This window comes from Branchiostoma floridae, chromosome 14 (genome assembly GCF_000003815.2).
Source record: "Branchiostoma floridae strain S238N-H82 chromosome 14, Bfl_VNyyK, whole genome shotgun sequence".
NCBI lineage: Eukaryota > Metazoa > Chordata > Leptocardii > Amphioxiformes > Branchiostomatidae > Branchiostoma > Branchiostoma floridae.
The window spans coordinates 12,858,472-12,872,697 of record NC_049992.1 but is presented as its reverse complement, the minus strand read 5'-3'; the positions used below and the strand labels follow the sequence as shown (position 1 = coordinate 12,872,697).

At 41.0% G+C, this 14,226-nt stretch overlaps 1 protein-coding gene across 1 annotated transcript; it reads right to left on the bottom strand.

The window, feature by feature from the left end:
* Window positions 1-8,205: 8,205 nt before the first annotated feature.
* Window positions 8,206-12,950, bottom strand: LOC118430374. Its single transcript, XM_035841225.1, has 3 exons — window positions 12,559-12,950; window positions 9,840-10,104; window positions 8,206-9,367 (listed from the first exon to the last, which is right to left on the bottom strand). The coding sequence occupies exons 1-3, from the start codon at window positions 12,838-12,840 to the stop codon at window positions 9,153-9,155; spliced, it is 762 nt and encodes a 253-aa protein (XP_035697118.1). The 5' UTR covers window positions 12,841-12,950; the 3' UTR covers window positions 8,206-9,152.
* Between the last annotated feature and the right edge of the window lie 1,276 nt (window positions 12,951-14,226).

The following is a 14,226-nucleotide window of genomic DNA, read 5'->3' as shown; positions in this document are numbered from 1 at the left end:
GAATACGATAAAGAATACTATTGTGCCATGCCAATAGCCATATTTTACAAGATAACGGCTTCCAAATTATAAACCTAGACTCAAATCAACAAATTCCAGAATTTGACATCATTGACATGCGCTTCCAAAAATTTCTGTTAGGCATTCATGCCAAAGCCTCCAACGATGGTGTCAGGGGAGAATTGGGAACTTTCCCAGCTAGGATTGATGCAGAAATACAACTTGTAAAATATTGGCATCGTTTAGTTAATCTGTCCGAAGATGCCCTTCTTCGTGAGGCATACAATACTGTTTCATTCGGAGAACATGATTTCATTGTCCACGTAAAAAATATCCTCAACTACCAAGGCTTTGGACACATATGGCTAAACCCGAGGTCATACCACATAGACACAATCACCACTCAGTTACGACAACGTTTACAAGATATATACGTGCAAAATTCGCATTCTTCTATTCGAAACAATTCCAAACTCTCCTCTCTTTCTACATTGAACAAGCATTACAAGCAAGAAAATTACATTTTAACCATAAAGAGCCTTGACGTTCGTAGGGCAATCACACAACTCAGAATTGGCTGTAACAAATTAAATATAGAAACCGGAAGATTAAAAAAAAATCCCTATCGACTAGAGGGTTTGTCCATTCTGTCCAGAGCTAATAGAAGACGAATATCACTTTATGGTTGTATGTCCCAAATATTCCGATATACGCAATTCTCTATACAGAAGGCTGTCATTTTGTACACAAGGATTTATCCAAATGGACCTGAAGTGCAAATTCAAATACATAATGACATGTGACAATCCTTGCATGGCAGATATAGAAAAATATATCAAAGAAGGTTTAGACATTAGAAATTCCCCAAATGATTGTAAAAGCCTCCAATGATTGTAAGAAACTTATCCCATACTACAACTCCTGTATTAGTTAGATAAGCCTTAAGTTAAGTTATAGCACTGTAGTTATGCAGATGCCATACTTTGTACCTCATACAATTGTTGTGCAATAAAGTTATATATATAATATGTCAAACGGTTATTCAAATCCGGGTAATTTGTCTGGATAATTTATCAACCATAAAAATTATACATCAGCAAAAATGATTTCAATGTTCTGGCGTATCATCATTGGATCATGGAAGTGGCTATTATTGACAGGATGATCCTGTCAATGGTACCGGTAGGAAAGTGCACTCATGACCTGGCGGTCAAGTGGCAAAAAAAAACGAATTGCGGCATCTTGTTCCTGTGGAGTGGGTGGGTACGCAAATCATCTTTCATGGGAAGACTGTCTAATTTTCCGAGTTGCACTATAAACAAAATACTTGAGCAAATACCAGAGGAACAAGGAGAAAAACGAATGAAACGAAGCTAATACCAGCCTTATTTGGTACATGTACTCTCCAAGCAGAGGTTGGTGGGAAAAATTATGACCTTCATCTTAAATGGATTTTTTTCCACACTCCCTTCTAATTTGGGGGAAGAAAACGGAGTATAAAAGAATTAAGGCCAAGACTTTCCCCCAGAAACGTCTGCTTGGAGAGAGCGTTTTAAGTGGTGTTTTTACATGAGCGTCTCTGAATGTTTGCCTTTAATTCGTACGTGTTATTTTGACACCTGTTTATCTATAAGAGGTAAACAAGTGGAGCCCAAGTAAACCTTTGGAATTAAACACTTAAACATTCTGCTTCTGTCCATCACTCTCTACATGTGTTAAAAATAAACATGTTTTAGCACGTAATACTGGTTGATATTGAGCAAAGGGGCAAGACATTTTTTTCTATTTGCTTTTGGATAGTCAAGGACAATGTGGCACTGCACTCAAGTTTTGTAACTGCCTCTCAGATTCGAACCTGGTATGGCTGTTATGCAACGGCGTTTGGAAAAAACAATATTCGCTTAGTTGACTGTCCACATATTACGTCACTGTGGGCAAGAAGGTGTACGAATAAACATTAACAATACGCCATATGTCAAGAGTAGGAGTGGGTACTGGTACAGAAAATTCAAGTCCAGGTCCGGTCCAGAGGATCAGTTCCAGGTTCGGACCTGAACCTGGACCTGATTCAGTATGTGAAAACTTGTGAATGGACGATACTCAAAGCAACGGTACATGTCACTTCAAAGGAATCTGTTTTGTAGAAGATTCGACTCCCATGGACGTTTTAAAATCCTTCAAGGCTAATTGTTAGCTGACTATTGACTGTAAAACTTGGTAGAAATGACTATAGACTCTACTCTACTTCGCACTTGTTATTTTCCTCAATCGGTGAGCACCATAAGATGTGAATGCCTGATCATATTTTCGCCTTTTCTGGACCGGTCCAATAAGAAAAAAACGGTTTTGTACCGGTACCCACCCCTGGTCAAGAGACTGGTCAACTACAAAGCATCTCTTATTCCATAGGGCACTAAGTTATTGTGATGACATCATTCATAAGTTTAGGGTATTAAGGTCATATTTCATTGCATTTAAGTTTCGGTAATCAATATTCGTAAATTCATTTATGTGGTTTATGACAGCATTCCCTCAGTATAATCCAATTAACAAAGGTGGTTGTACAAATTATACACCCTTCTGATATCATCGAACAACGAGAGAGAGAGAGTGTGCGTGTGAGAGAGAGAGAGGAAAGAAAGAAAACAATATACTGCGCTAGCTACTTGTAGTCTCTTGGTACTGGTGAGGGGTTGTTGGGACTGGTTGACAAAGTGGATTAGTCTTCACATGATAGTACCCTCCACTTATATTGTACACCACAACTTACCATCTTACCTTTCATTAATTTAGGGGAGGCATCTTAGCAAAAGCCCCAGCACCACGTCAAGGTGTACCTCCATTGCTGAGGGAATTTGGGACGTCATCCTGCCCACAACCATCAACATTCTCCACATAAGAACCAACAGATTTAACAGGAATATCTCAAGTCTTGAGCATCACTTGGCTCACGGATTATATAGCTATCACTTTGGAAGGTCAGAATATCCAAACAGCTTGAATACTTGCAGTCTGTCCAACAACGGAGAAACCTGATTCTGAATCTTGAATCTGTTTTCTGAATACAGATCTTTGTAGATATTTGAGCCAGGTGCACACAAGACACATTATATGCGGAGACTGTTAGTGGCCATGTCAGGATGCGCATGACGTCAATGCTGCCAAACATTAGTGCCAATTAGAATTGGTGCATTTATTTCTTAAGACGAGTGGGTAATCCCTTTAACTTTAGAAAGTTGGTTTCCAAATGGGCCCTCCATACTAGTAACATCACGGCACAAACACGAAGGCAACATCGTCGTTGCAGCAGTACCAGTAAAGTCACGACGCAAACACAGAGACAAAGTCGTCGTTGTGGTAGTAAAGGCACGGAGCAAGAACGAAGACAAAGTCGTCGCTGTAGATGTAATGTCGTACAAACATGAACTGAAAATTGTCGTTGTAGCAATAAAGTAGCAGAGCCACGAAATCAAAATTGTCGTTGCAGCACTTAAGTCGCAGCACAATCACGAAGTGAAAATCGTCGTTGTAGCAGTAAAGTCAAGGCAAAACCACGCTGACAAAATCGTCGTTGTAGGAGTTAATTCACTGCACAACCACGAAGTCGAAATCATCCTTGTAGCAGTAGAATCGCGGCACAACCACGAAAACAAAATCGTCGTTGTAGCAGTTAAGTCGCAGCAGAACCACAAAGTCAAAATTGTCGTTGTAGCATTAAAGGTACGGCACAACCATGATGTGAAAAAAAATCGTCGTTGTAGCACTTACGTCACAACATAACCACGAAGACAAATTTGTCGTTGTAACGGTACAGTCGCTCAAAGGCAGAATGTCTTTGTAGCAGTAAAATCTCACTGCCATGGAAGTCAAAATTGTCGCTGTAGCAGTTAAGTCACGGCACAACCACGAAGACAAATTTGTTGTAGCAGTAAAGTCACGGCACAACCACAAAGACAAAATCGTCCCTGTAGCAGTAAAGTCACGGTGCAACCACGAAGTGAAAATCGTCGCTGTAGCAGTAAAGTCACGGCACAACCACGAAGTGAAAATCGTCGCTGTAGCAGTAAAGTCACGGCTCCACCACGAAGACAAATTGTTAAAGCAGTAAAGTCACGGCACAACCACGAAGACAAAATCGTCGCTGTAAAGTCGCGGCACAACCACGAAGACAAAATCGTCGCTGTAGCAGTAAAGTCACGGCACAACCACGAAGACTAAAGCGTCGCTGTAGCAGTAAAGTCACGGCACAACCACGAAGACTAAAGCGTCGCTGTAGCAGTAAAGTCACGGCACAACCACATAGACAAAATTATCGCTGTAGCAGTAAAGTCACGGCACAACCACGAAGACAAAATCGTCACTGTAGCAGTAAAGTCACGGCACAACCACGAAGACAAAATCGTCGCTGTAGCAGTAAAGTCACGGCACAACCACGAAGACTAAAGCGTCGTTGTAGCAGTAAAGTCACGGCACAACCACATAGACAAAATTATCGCTGTAGCAGTAAAGTCACGGCACAACCACGAAGACAAAATTACCGCTGTAGCTGTAAAGTCACTGCACAACCACGAAGATAAAATCGTCGTTGTAATGTACCAGTAAACAACCACGAAGACAAAATCATCGCTGTAGCAGTAAAGTCACGACACAACCACGAAGACAAAATTGTTGTAGCAGTAAAGTCACGGCACAACCACGAAGACAAAATCGTCATTGTAGCAGTAAAGTCGCGCAAAATCAAAGGCAGATTGTCTTTGAAACAGTAAAATCACACGGCCATGGAAGTCAATTTCGTCGCTGTAGCAGTGAAATCACGGCACAACCGCTAAGACTAAAGCGTCGTTGTAGCAGTAAAGTCACGGCACAACCACATAGACAAAATTATCGCTGTAGCAGTAAATTCACGGCACAACCACAAAGACAAAATCGTCGTTGTCGCAGTAAAATCGCAGCACAACCACGAAGTCGTCGTTGTAACAGTAAATTCGCGGCACAATCACGAAGTCAAAATCGTTTTAGCAGTAAATTCTAGGCAAAGCTCACGCAGCGTTGACGCAGCAAAGAGCGGGCCTCAGCTCACATGCCTGTTTGACTATATAACAAAACTCTCTCACACTTGCGTGATCATATGCTTGACTTGCTTCCATCCCTGTTCAGATTCAGGCAGATAGACCCGTAGTTGCACATCAGTCTTTCGCCATCTGTAAGCAAAATTAGAGATTTAAGTGTGGCCTACGAGAGACAGGTGTTTAAGATTGTAAAAACATGCAAAATATGTAACAGACCTGATAAAAGATGTCAGCAAATTCATGCTTATACATGTACATCATGATCAGAGCCTGCATGGAACAACGAATAAGCAAAACATAGTGGTGTCTAAAACCAATCAGTTTGCATTGGCTTCTTGAAAGTGAAACGGGTGCATGAATAAAAACTGAAATAAGTATTCAATATGCCACGCATCGCATCTTGATTTCTTCTAAAATGTGTGTAATGTATACATATTTTTTTAGATAGAAGCGCACAAGAACGTATGCTCGTCTCTTATCAGTCTGCTCTGCAGTTTGATGGTGTTCAGCTAGTCGGCGCTTTTGGAGCTGCAAGCAATGAATTAAAAACGTGTCGTGTTTTCAAAAATCCAATCTAAGCCCATTTCTCCCCATTGAAGACGAACGTGACCATGGTTATGACTGACATGGCAATTTAACGAAGGGCGGTTCAACAAAATACTATTAAGTTGTTTGATCTTCATCATTCACTGTGTCACCTGTAGTCGCACGGTGGTAGTCGTTGAAACATATCGCAGCTGCATTCAGTTTTTCTTAATTAGACCAGCTGAAGTAGCTGTATGTAACATTACATGCCTTTTGGCGGGAAAACGGACAGACCGCGGTGGGGGACGGTAACGTTACATTCATTACCGCGGAGAGAGAACTGAACTTATAAAAATCTTACAAAACAAGATTGAAATTTAAAGATCATTAAACAGGAGTGACACTGGTGCACTTTTCACGATGATTCTGAGGTATGCTTATGTCGAAATTGGGCACTTTTCGGGCTAACATTGTGACAAACGAATTGTCCTTAAATCAATTTGGCGGGAACACGTTCAGACGTACTGCGGTTGGGTATTATATTCACTGCAGAGTGAGAACTGAACGCACAAAAATCACAGGTTTTACAGGGAAAAAATGAAACAAAAGTGACACTACTAGAATTCGGAACACTTTTCAATATCAATCTGAGGTATTTTTGTGAGAAAACTGTACCTTAGGGGCTAATTGTGACAAACAATCCAAACACGTACGACAGGTGAGAATCAGGTGATTGACAGACCACTACATCTGTCGAGACCATCTGTCGAGACCACTACAGCTGAGCTTTTCTTTTCTATTTTCCTTCCTTAAAAAAACAACAACTCAAACTAAATCTAAATCTTTGTGGGAGTTTTTCAGGTTCTGACTTAACGTTACTATTTCACTCTACATAGTGAGCTGGGGCACTGGTTGTTGTTTCATATCGATCCGGGACCCGCGCGTTTTGTCTGAGATCATCAATATATAAACAGAAAATTGTGCCAAAAATCTGGATAAAAGCTTCAATTAAAAGCCAACTTTGCTGTCTTTAGTGCCGCGTTCTTTGTTGACGTAAGATTTTTGAGGCTCTGACGGAATGACTGACTGAAAAATTCCAGACAAAATATTATAGAAACCTCCCTGGACTGGCCTGCAGCCACTCACACAATGCACGGTGAACGCAGACGAGAAACATTTCAGTTCAATCTTGCGAACAGATCCAGCGATCCGCGATCCGACGTTCCTCCGTCGAAAAAAGAGTCGGACAATGGCGCCCAATGTCTTGAACGGAAAATCACAGCACAATTCTCGTTTGTGATTGGTCTATGTAAAGCAGTGCTTCTAGAATGTACCATTTTGTATTTGGGTGAAAATACAAGTAAGTACAATGTTATTCTAACCTTATTGGCCCGCTCTCTCTATAAAACATTCAACGCATGTTATACAGATATCAAATCTTATCTTTAAGATACGGGTTCTTTCTTGGTACCTGAAGTTCCTTTCTTGGTACGTTCGTGCACTTAAACAGGGCAAAAACTTACTTGGTACCCTGACGATAAACGATTTACGCCTGAATTGTTCCAATTACGTATGGAGGGGTGACTAGGGGAAAGAAAATGCTTCTATCAAAATCCTTTGCGAATTTTTGAGCAGTTTGTGGAAACTTCATTGCGGATCGAGTTTGTCAATACATAGGGCAGTTGACACACTACCTTTATATAACTTATATGCATATACGCTCTACATAAATCTACATGTATACAAGCACCCTCAGCCACCCCCCACCCCCCATCCAGACGTTGGTAGACGAAGCTGCAGGTGGAGTCTAAGCAATGTCCAAGCAGGTGTGAGAAGGCAAAATTTCTCAAGCTCCCGGTTCCGCTTATCAGCTAGCCTAAAAGGACGGATTAAACTTTAAACGCTTAGGGAAAGCAAGAGCTTGAGAAACGTTTCGATTTTGAGTTGTTACATCAGCCCTCTGGAGACACTGACACAGAGACAGTCCACTGCATTGCGGGGCAAAAAAAACACGATCCTAACTGCTCATCACAATTAGCGCTTCAAACAATGAGAAAATTGCAATTATTCTTACAGCCAGAGTCTGTTGGTCCGTCATATATTTGCATTTCTATACTTATATTTTCCATTTCTACGGTTAAGTACCTATGCTTTGATGTTTTGCAGTAATATCCGATAATCGCCAACAAATGATTAAGAAGTTATATATGTTCTGTTCCGGTTCAGATTTAAAGGTACCAACTTCTGTCCGCCGACGATTTAATAAGTTGCATCGTCAATAACTAGTATATGTTAGTTACTTCTCGAAATTACAGTTCGTTATACTTTAACTGATCTCTCTAGATATAACGTTACTAGTATTACTTTCCGCTTGCTCTAAAGAATTTGCTACTCTCTGTACGATAGATAAATCTAAACTACATTCTGGCAGGCGATAATCCTAATTGTGTACAAGTAGGCAATATATCCACGAATGTTTATACCATAGGACCAATAGTGTAAATGACATGCTAGACCATATATGTTGATTTGTTCAAACCTATAGATATCCATATAACGTTATGTGTCTTAAGTTGTACTGTAAGTAGTTGCTATACATGTAGACCTGACAAAAGTCGCTGTAATTTTATTTGTCGTGTCAAGTCCAGTGGATCAGGCTTGGGGAGTTCGGAACGCACAATTTGTACCTATAGGAAGAAAGGTCACCTCTTGACGAAGTACGTAGTATTGACAATGAGCAACTCTGTTTTACCTCGCAACAATGAAGTGATATAGCTTGGGTATCCATCCGGATGGCAGTTCGCTCCTACGTTTGTCATACAAGTCGCTTCTATGTCATCTTGTATATGAAAGAAGGAACTTAAGATTGTTATGTCACAACTAAGATGAAGCAGCAACAGCTGGCTCTTTGCACTGATGCGCGTGGACACTTTTGACACCAGGAGGCGTAAGCTGGCGCATTCATTTGCGACTCCCCTCTTGGCGTCTGAGAACGATATTGTTAGAGTGCCATTATACTCTGATGTTGTTTCCACAAGTAAGGTCTGGAATAACTACTGTCACGTCGTACACAGACCACGTACACGAGATACAGTGTGAATCCTGTATTTTGATTTTAAGTATACTAGATTATCGTTTTTTTAAATACACTGTCAATTGTTCGTTCTTATTGGCCATAGTGCCTGACAATAAACAGACAACACATAATACTTCCCCACATTCACAGATGAACAGGAAGCCACTTTCCTCTTAAAATCGCAGAACCCACAAATTATAGAACAAGTCGGTCTTTTCATCTTCCTCTGTTTCCAAAAAAAGAAGTCAAATCCAACTAATAGTAATATTAGTCAACAATAGGAATCGATTAGCCTCTCATTCTACAATTATGTTTATCCCTGTATATTGTCAATTGTATGCCTCTTATGTTTCCACCATGTACTTGCAATTACTAGTATCTCCCGGACATGAACTTGCAAATAAATCTTCTATGAAAAGTTTCAAGCGAAACCGCCACCCCTAGTGTTATCAAACAAAACAACTTTTTATCTAACGGAAATATCACTCGGAAGGCTTGAACCCAGAGTACCCTCCGCTGAAATCGTGGTTCTCGTTGCCAACCAGGACCGGGTGGAACACACACAGGGCCTGGATGTCCTCGTGCACGACCATGTGGTGTGCGTCGTGCTCGTTCATACTGTAGACGGTTCCGTTGGTAGCGTCTATACGGGTCTCCGCCTTCTGGGCACCCTCTTCCCACGTGTAGGTGGCTCTGCCTAACCGAGAGACAAGGGGGAACGACTGGTGTTTTTTTTTTTAGTAAATTAAGCAAAATATACAACTCAGGAAATTAGACATACAGTAAAAGCCGCTTAATTGCACAACGCATTTGCCAGTGCGTTTCGTGCAATTATCCGAATGGTGCAACAAAGCGAAGTTATTAAGCTGGACCGCACCACCACGGGATTTAAGAATTCCGTGCATTTAACAGAAGTGTGCGATTATCCATTGTGCAATTAACTGGCTTCCACTGTAATACAGTTAAACCTGTACAAGCGACTTCACAAAGTCTATCTTCACAAAATACACTTGGTCATTGTGGTCAGCTTTTGATGGACGGGTAGTACCTATTTACAATGACCACCTGTTAATACTGAAAACCTTTCCTACATGTACGCCCTATGTGCATAAAGGCATAAACGCCTCCTATCAATCATACAGCGTACTGCACGCTACGAATACAAGTACCTTTCACGTAGTAGGCAGATTCAACGTGATGTTTGTAGCACAGAGCATTGCTTGCCCCAGCCTCTCCATAGGTGTTGTGAACGCTGATCGGGAACCCGTCCGACTTCTTCAGGAACCTTCGGCTGTGGCCTCGGCCCCAGTCGATGTCACGATCGGTACCGACAATCTCCGAAAGCGCCCGAGCCACGGCCCGATCAACAGTCGGCTCGACGTCATCACAATAGATGCAAAAGAGGCGGAGCTTTTCATCAGATGTGACCTTAACCTATCAAGGAAACGATACCATAGTATAAACAAAATTCAAATGAAGACCAAGATGACTGTAAGATTTTGTTTAGATGTTGTATAAGCTGGTGTCCTAACCAAATCAATTTCCGCACTTTATTTATACAAATCAACAGCATGATTTTTTTTTACAACAGGCATCGACAAATCGTTAGTGATAATATATTAATAATGATCTTTATTTGCATGTTCCTGCCCATGTGGGCTAAATGCAGCAAATCCCATAATGGGATACTAATTATAAAGACTAAGTACTGTAACATTACAATTGAATAGACAATACATCTGCAACTAAGCTATCACTATATCTAACGTTTACCTGACTCTTCCCTTTTCTTAAAACATGTGTATACGAACTCACAGAGTTTGTGTTGTACAAAGTTGTCTGTGGTTGTCATTATATGTACAAACAGGTTGTCGTTGGTTAACTCTTTACATCGTGTATCTACTACATTCAGAGCACTGATAAAAGAGTTGCGCATATCATTGTATAAAGGACACTCTAATATAAAATGGACTTCATTCTCTATACGGTTGGAGTTACAAAGTGTACAGAGTCTATTATTCGGAGGAGTCTGGTTGTATCTTCCCACTTCAATTTGTAGGGGATGGTCACTGATTCTTAATCTAGCCATGGCTCGGCGATGGTTGAAATTCTGAATATTAAGGTACTGTTCTCTTTCGTAGGTATGTTTGATTTTTCTATATGTTCTTAGTTTGTTTCCTTGGTTTCCGGTCCTACCACTGGAGTTCAGCCCTGAGTAAAAGGTTTGAAGGTAAATGTCCTTCAGTCTTTGCTTCACCTCCGACTGAATTGATGGTATATCTCGACCGTTGTTTAACAATAGGTATGCATAACCCGACTCCTCCAAAATCTTACTTACATTAGATAGCCAGCATGGTATATTGCGTCTGTGTAGGTCTTGTTGTACAAGAAATGCTTCATATTGTATGCTATTTGTCGGTACTTCTCTAGTTAATCTACAATGATAAGAAAATAGTCTACTGAAAGCCTCGATCCATAGAGGGAATCTTCCTAGCTCCGCTCTAGTAGCGAGATTACTGGCATTTCTTCTTACACCTAAGACAACTTTACAGAACTTTAGATGTGCTTGCTCTAATGGAGAATTGTCGTTTAAACTAGAATTGCTCCACACTTCTGCACCATACAATAATATTGGCACAACACAAGCGTCAAATAACTTACATTGCAGTGGTACTGAAGCATTGTTTCCTCCAAGAGTTGTTCTTATGCTAAATAGCGCCCTTAGTGCCTTCTTTTGGAGGGTTTTCATTGCTGTGTTAAATTTACACCCCGCTGTAAATACTACGCCTAAATAACAGTACGAGGATACCACTTCTATGTCTTTGTCGAATAAGCAAAATTTATAGTTTGATAACAATCGTCCCGTACGATTGAAAACAATGATTTTCGTTTTCTTTAAGTTTACTGTTAGTTTCCATTTATTGCAGTAAAGGCCGAGAACATTGATTGCGTTCTGTAGGCCACGTTGACTTGTTGACAACATGACAACGTCATCGGCATAAAATAAACTTGATACTTTGGATGAATGAAGTAGAGGGGTATCTAGGTCTCCTGTATTGAGATCGTTAACTAAATCACTAACGTACAGATTAAATAGCGAGGGGCTTAGAACACATCCCTGTACACATAATATACACTGCTGTCCAGTGCCTCTGCGACTTTGCAAATTTATCACATCTGAAGACCTCATTCTCGCACCCTACCGTTACAGATATTGACTCACCTTGTCTGGCTAGGCAATAGACGTAAAACAAGGACGACAGCAACAACTAAATGTCACTGAATTTCTAGTATTAATGATCCTTTACGTTCACCTGCATATTCTTTCTCTGTGACTCATGTACTCTTTACAGTCTTTGCAGCTATGATAGGTCACCTTAAAAAGGCTTTTCACACCGAAGCCCTGCCGCGCATGCAATTTAAGGAAACGAAAAATTTGATATAAAGATAATAGAATATACGAAAGGGATCAGCAAATTTCTAATTATACGTGTACACTTTCATTTTTCATCTTTGCAAACAGCACGTCCGGGCCTCGTTTGGATATGTGGCTCCGTGTTCTAAGAGGTTAGAGAAAGGACAACCATGTCCGGTCCCCTGGTCAGTAGATATATCATTCAATAGAGGGGGTAGCAGTCCCTGTCGGTGTATTATTAGGGCACAAGACCAACAGTGAACACATGTTACTCTATACCATACAGATTATAGCCTACTTGTTTTCACAATGATCAAAGATCGATTGGCGTTAAGGTCAATGATGAGGTCAATGCAAACAAACAAAAAGTGACAAGGGTGTCAGAGTAGTGGCACGGGACAGTCACATACTAGGATTTCACAGTCAAACGCTATTACCTACAGTCGTAACCTCACATAATGCTTGATACTTACCGTACAACTGATGCTGGATGAAAACGCCACTACAACATCAGCGGCGAACTCGTAAACTTGGCCGTTGGATGCTGTGCCTGTTGCACGTCCCGATACACAGTAGTACACATGGTTCAGGAGGGGGGAGGGGGGCGATGTCAAACATACGCTTTCGCCCGGCTGGAGAAAGACATCGTAGGCGGTGTGGTTCATGCCATCCTCCGGGGCGACCAGCTGCTTGCCCCGGAGATTTGGGTTCGGTAGAGGACCCTCTACAAGGTCGACGGAATGGCGAACGATCATGATTCACCTTACAGTACAGTCGTCCAAATGTTGAATGAACGAATCCAAGAGATGTGGTCAGACAATAACGTCCTTGGTCAGACCACGCGTGGTGCAAAGGTCAACAAACACACAATTCTATGTTGACCTTTTAAAGCAGGGTAGGTCGGGAATTAGGTCATTAGTTGTAAAACGTCTTCTGAGCTCGATGTAAGATGTAACTCATGGTGTTTTATGTTAATGTCAGAGGGAAACGTTGGTTGGATCATGGTGTGTGTCCGTTCGGCGTACTCGGTAAACATGCTCAACCCCTATCATTTATTATCTCCATGGAAAATGGAGATAGACAAGTAGTTTTGGGTGTCTCTGTGTCAAATTTATTTATTTGGTAGGATTCTAACAACCCCCATGTGTTGCTGGAAAGAATATGAGTAGAAATTCGCCAAATAGACAACTTGCAACCCGATGAAATACCTACAATACAAGAGCAGTATTAAAATAATGATTTTTCTTTGTCACGCCGGCTTTGTTGCCATGCCCCACCCGTTTGACCTTGGTACCGGGCAGCTGGTTGCTCTACACTGTGACACTCCCCTGGGTGCTCGAGAATTTATTGCTTAAATGACCTTCGGTGCTCTCTCTGTGTCACTGCTTGCGTGTGTAAAAAAATAAGAGAGGTCTGAGTAGAAAATCTACTGTCTGGTTCCCGGTAATCTAAGCTGGATCTGCACATCCTAACCACCGTTAATCACCACTACGCCAAAAAGCCCGAACCTTTTGGGATGGTCAGTTGGTGGTGCTTGAACCCCACGTTACATACAATAATGCAAAGGAATATCTTATAAGAAAATACTGTAACGTTAATATCATAGTCAGATAGCTGAATCTGTCACAAACAAGAGTTCGTAGACCTCAGGCCTGCATGAAATGTATTGGGTTTCTGTAGACCTATTGTGTATTTTTGCCTTTTTGTCTGTGGTACGTGGTTGGAAAAATGAGCTTTTTACTGTGTTGGTTGTGCACCATGCAAAAGTCTGACTCTGAAATTCCATTTTCTGAATTTGTAAGTTTGGACAGGGATGAACATTACTTATTTTGGATTTCTTAAGTATGTAACCAACCACAGTACTTTGAAGTTGTTGAGACGCTACCTTTTTTTGTCTCAGATGGCCCATGCACATGTAGTTACTCTGTCACATGATATACTAATATCTTCCTATTTCAATGTACTGACCTAATGCAGCTGCTAAGTCTCCTTGGTTTGTGTTCTTCCAATGATATTCATTAAAGATTTATTTCTGGGGTGTTATTCACTTGACATCGGAATGTTACTCGCATAATTTGACCAATGATACTTTTATCTGTAGTTCCATAGACATTAGACAACATGAATAGTGGTAGCCCCCA